Raw genomic sequence first — 5,257 nt, 5'->3', positions numbered from 1 at the left:
TGCTCAGACGAGGGTCCAAATGGCACGCAACGTCCATGACTTCCCTTATTCCTAAGTGAGCCTCCGCCCACTGTGACAGACATGTGCATGTCATCCTGAGGACTTAAAATAACCCTGCCTACAGCATTTTTCTTCCAAAGCCAGTCTTCCCATCACTCCGAGCGGCAACATTAATTTGAACGAGGGCAGTCACAGAAGTTTGCAAAAGGCTGTCTGAGCCATGATTTCCAGTGACTCATCGGGGCAGCTGGAGTCAGCATCTCGTCACTGGTGTATCTTCTGGGTGTAGTCGAATCCTTTCTTCAAACCTGAAAGAGCGCCAATTTTTAGGTCTGGCGGTAACCGTGGCAGACTACACTGCGTTACCACTGTGATGGAGCAGTCCATCTTTAAAGTGTCATAGTTAAGTCTTCTGCAGAGACAGATCACATAAAGTTAGAAATGGAAGAGATTCATTTATTTGGATGAGCTATATAAAAATGATCAAGTAAACACTGAGCTGGGAATGGTGGCGCACGCCTTTAATCCCAGCATTCAGGAGGCAGAGGTAGGAGGATTGTCATGAGTTCAAGGCTACCCTGAGAATACAGAGTGAATTCCAGGTCAGCATGGGCTAGAGTGAGACCCTACCTCAAGAAACCAAAACAACAACAGCAAAATTAAGTAAATGGTTTTTTTGACAACTTCCATGATTGTAAACAATATCCCGTGGTAATTCCCTCCCTCCCCCCACTTTCCCCTTTGAAACTCCACTCTCCATCATATCTCCTCCCCCTCTCAATCAGTCTCTCTTTTATTTTGAGGTCATGATCTTTTCCTCCCATTATGATGGTCTTGTGTAGGTAGTGTCAGGCACTGAGAGGTCGTGGACATCCAGGCCATTTTGTGTAAATGTCTTGTTTAAAGAAAGATCTGCCCTGAGAAAGACTTCCCCAGAGCCAACTCTGTGGGAAAATGATGATGTCCTTAATTACATGACATGTGTATCTGTTTGTTGCCTACTTTAGACATAGCTCACTACAGGAAGGGTAAATCAAATCCAGTATATCATTTTTTGGTAAAATAATCAATGTGAAAAAGCAAGATGAGACCTTGTTCCAGGGAAAGAACAAACTGTTTTCTACAAAGGTGCGACCAAAGAGGGAATACAGAAATGCACTTCCATACATTTTCATAGAAAATATATATAATATTTTTTATAATCATGGAAGATGTTAGTAAAAAAATTTGAAAAAATATGTTTATACACATAATTATATTAATATTATTATATCATATATAATATTAATTATAATTTATATTGCAATATATATAGAGAGAGACACACTTGGTTTTTTGAGGTATGGTCTCACTCTAGCTCGAGCTGACCTGTAATTCACTATGTAGTCTCAGGCTGGCCTCGAACTCAGGGTGATTCTACTTCCTCTGCCTCCCAAGTGCTGGGATTAAAGGCGTGTGCCACCATGCCGAACTCTAGAAAATATTCTTTTTTTCTTTTTTTTTTTTTTTGGTTTTTCGAGGTAGGGTCTCACTCTAGCCCAGGCTGACCTGGAATTCACTATGGAGTCTCAGGGTGGCCTCGAACTCATGGCAATCCTCCTACCTCTGCCTCCCGAGTGCTGGGATTAAAGGCGTGCGTCACCACACCCGGCTGCTAGAAAATATTCTTGAATGATAAAATTTGAAATGTACAAGATGTGCACATACTCGCTTCCTACTCCTGGTCCACTCCTCATTCCTCCCCCATTCAATCTCTGCTTCTCCTCAATTCAGGGAAAGTTTACCATTGCCACAGACACGCAGTTGCTTTCCTCATTCAGAGGTGACCTTCCTGTTTGGCCTGGGTGAATATGCATATCAGTTTAGTTTGATCTTAGATGTAAAAGTTTAGGTTCCTTTTTATAGTGAGAGTGTTGCAAGAGGTTATTAAGTGTAAATTACACACTTGATTGCTTTCGTGGTTTTAACTGAGAATTTCCAAATGCTACGTTTTACTGACCTCAAATATACACAAACTTGAACGTTCATACCCGTTTTCAAACTCACTCTTATTTATGTGTTAAGTTCTTTTTTTTTTCCAAACAATCTTCATCATAGCTGTTTACAGTAGTCATGGAGAAATTTTTGCTATAATCTCTAGTATATTTTATAGTGATTGACAAGATGATTGTCACAAAACCACCTACACGAAACTGTTCAAGGCAATAGTATTCACAACAAAATCAGCTAGCTACCTTGGACCTTAAATTAGACAGGTCTTGATGCTTTCATTACATCATAGTATCAATTGTAATTCTTATAACTATTCTTGATTTCAGTATAATAAACTTTATTCTTTCTCTATAGTTGCCTTACCACAGACTGGGTACACCTCTGGTACATATGGTAAGTCAGGGTTACAAGGATACTTTATTTTTCAAAGGCATTTTTGGCATTAATCTTTTAAATTTAATTAATTTATTTCAAGCAAAAAGATACACAGAGAGATAGCGAGAATGGGTATGGCACTGCAAACAAACTCTAGATGCATGCGCCACTTTGTGCATCTGGCATTTTACGTAGGTACTGGGAAACTGAACCCAGGTTATTACGCTTTGCAGGCAAACACCTTAACCTCTGAGCCATCTCTCCAGCCCCCAAAGACATTATTTAAAAAAAAATATTGGGCTGGAGGGATGGCTTAGCGGGTAAGGAGTTTCCCTGCAAAGCCAAAGGATCCAGGTTTGATTCTCCAGGACCTACGTTAGCCAGACGCAGAAGGAAGTGCACACATCTGGAGTTCATTTGCAGCGGGTGGAGGCCCGGGTGTGCCCATTCTCTCACTCTCTCTCCCTCTTCCTCTGTCAAATAAATAAATAAATAAATAAATATGTTTTAAATTATCATGTTGTGAGTGGGAATAAAAGTACAAGATAAACTGGGAAGGGGGTGGTGGTGCACGCCTTTAATCCCAGCACTCAGGAGGCAGATGTGGGAGAATGGCCATGAGTTCTAGGCCAGCCTGAGACTACATAGTGAATTCCAGGTCAGCCTGGACTAAAGCAAGACCTTACCTAAAATACATACATACATGCATATATATATATATATATATATATATATATATATATATATATATGAGATTATACACACATACATACATGCATGCATGCATATATATATGAGATTATATATATATATATATATATATATATATATATATATATATATGTATATACACACACACACACACACACACACACACACACATACATGGACATATACATATCAAGACAAGACAAGCCCAGACTTGAAGCCAGCCAGCCACAGCGAGGACTTGCCTGGTCTCCTCTTGCAGGTTGCTGGTGGTGATCGGAGTGCTACTTCTCCTGTGTGGGCTGACCTCAGCATGCTTCCGCTGCTGCCTGAGCCGGCAGGAAAATGGGGAGGAAGGGGGTCCCCCACCCTACGAAGTGACCGTCATCGCCTTTGACCATGACAGCACTCTCCAGAGCACTATCACATGTGAGTACTCCGAGCTGAGAGCTGGTGAGGGGTCCAGGGCTAAATGAGAAACGAGGACAGGGCAAGGACGTCCAGTGAGCAATCAAGCAATATTGAAGGTGCCAGGTCAATTATATGTGACCCGGGTGCTCACCGATGCTGTATTCTCAAATGAAAATGAAGAAAGAGGCCTGGAGAGATGGCTTAGGGGTTAAGGTGCTTGCCTGCTAAGTCTATGGACCCAGGTTTGATTCCCTAGTACCCAAGTAAGTAGATGTACAACGTGGTGCATGCATCTGGAGTTCATTTGCAGTAGTTGGCATACCCATTTGCTCCTCTCTCTCTCTCTCTCTCAGAAAGCATTAGGTGGCTGAGCATGTCACCTTTGGACGTCATTCTCATGCTAGCTCTGTGTTTTGTTCCCTCGCAGCCCTGCAGTCTGTGTTTGGCCCCGCAGCTCGGAGGATCCTGGCCGTGGCTCACTCCCACAGCTCCGTGGGCCAGGTGCCCTCCTGTCTGGACACCCTCCCAGGCTATGAGGAAGCGCTGGGCATGAGTCGTTTCACTGTGGCCAGGTGTGGGCAGAAAGCGCCTGACCTACCTTCAGTGCCAGAGGAAAAGCAGCTTCCTCCCACCGGAAAGGGGTGTCCTGGGCTAGAACCCCCTTCTCAGTGAGGGGGTCTCAGATGCTGCTCATCACAACAGAGGTGTCTTCCGAGTCTGCAGGGACCCCCAGATAAATGCACCGTGTCCTTTGGCAACACCCAGAAGTTTTAGGATGTCATCTGAAACATCATTCTGTAGAAAGATACTGTCTCATCCTTCCCTCCCAGCAACTCATTTTCAGATATCAAATGTTACGGCCAGACTTCTTATTCTTTCTCCAATGGGGAAAAAAAAATTAATAATTCTCCCCTAGCTATATTGATTACTACTAAAGCAAAAAGAAAGTGTTGAGGTGTCTTGAATTCCTTCAACTGCTGCACATATGAAGTTCCTTTCCCCCTGTGGAAACTTCAGTTGCTTGTATCTCTCTGCCGGCTGAGAGATTGTGGTGAGCTTTGGTGCACTCACACATGTGCCTTTCCTCCTAGGGACCAGTTTTGTCCTGAGTAACAATGACTCAGTTGTCTGTCATCCAATACTCACCTGAGCATGTAGAACGCAGGGCTGGGTTACTGTTACCCGTTAATAGGATACATCGTAGTGTGTAAAAACCAGAAATCTTTTGCCGTGGTTCTAACCCTCTAGAAGTGTGAAATCTTGCATAAGTTGCTCTTCTGTTACACACACACACACACACACACACACACACAGAGCTTCATGTCCACAATGACTCACTAGATTCTAGTCCTACTCTTTACCGCCACCTAGTGAGGCGTGGTAGAAAGTGCACCCTCTCCTTTGGACCCATCCACATCTCTCCAGTTCTAGGAGCGCTAAGTGCTAATTAAGCCTGGATCCTTCCTTTGGGGAGGCATCGTCTTGCTGAGCATTGCTAAGCTGTCCAGGTAACATACTGCCTCCCAGTAACCACGGGGCAGGTGATTTGTGCCTGGGGACATACTACTTGCCTTAGAGAAGTTACTGAAATCTCTTTTTTTTTGTTTTTGGTATTTCAAGGCAGGGTCTTAGGGTCTCATTGTAGCCCAGGCTGACCTGGAATTCACTCTGTAGTCCCAGGCTGGCCTCGAACTCAGAGCGATCCTCCTACCTGTGCCTCCCGAGTGCTGGGATTAAAGGTGTGCGCCACCACGCCTGGCAGTTACTGAAA

The 5,257-nt window shown here is 43.7% G+C and overlaps 1 protein-coding gene across 1 annotated transcript in view; it reads left to right on the top strand.

Annotated features, from left to right (window-relative positions):
* Tmem52b (transmembrane protein 52B) overlaps nucleotides 1-4,438 on the top strand; it is a 5,605-nt gene extending 1,167 nt beyond the window's left edge. The window contains exons 3-5 of the mRNA XM_045139792.1: nucleotides 2,347-2,385; nucleotides 3,338-3,504; nucleotides 3,914-4,438. Coding sequence (XP_044995727.1) covers nucleotides 2,347-2,385; nucleotides 3,338-3,504; nucleotides 3,914-4,158 — 451 coding nt within the window. The 3' untranslated portion in view covers nucleotides 4,159-4,438. The remainder of the gene's footprint in view (nucleotides 1-2,346; nucleotides 2,386-3,337; nucleotides 3,505-3,913) is intronic.
* The last annotated feature ends 819 nt before the right edge of the window (nucleotides 4,439-5,257 follow it).

The sequence above is a fragment of the Jaculus jaculus genome, chromosome 23, assembly GCF_020740685.1.
Source record: "Jaculus jaculus isolate mJacJac1 chromosome 23, mJacJac1.mat.Y.cur, whole genome shotgun sequence".
NCBI lineage: Eukaryota > Metazoa > Chordata > Mammalia > Rodentia > Dipodidae > Jaculus > Jaculus jaculus.
The sequence above is the reverse complement of the archived record's forward strand: the minus strand, read 5'-3'. Positions and strand labels throughout refer to the sequence as shown.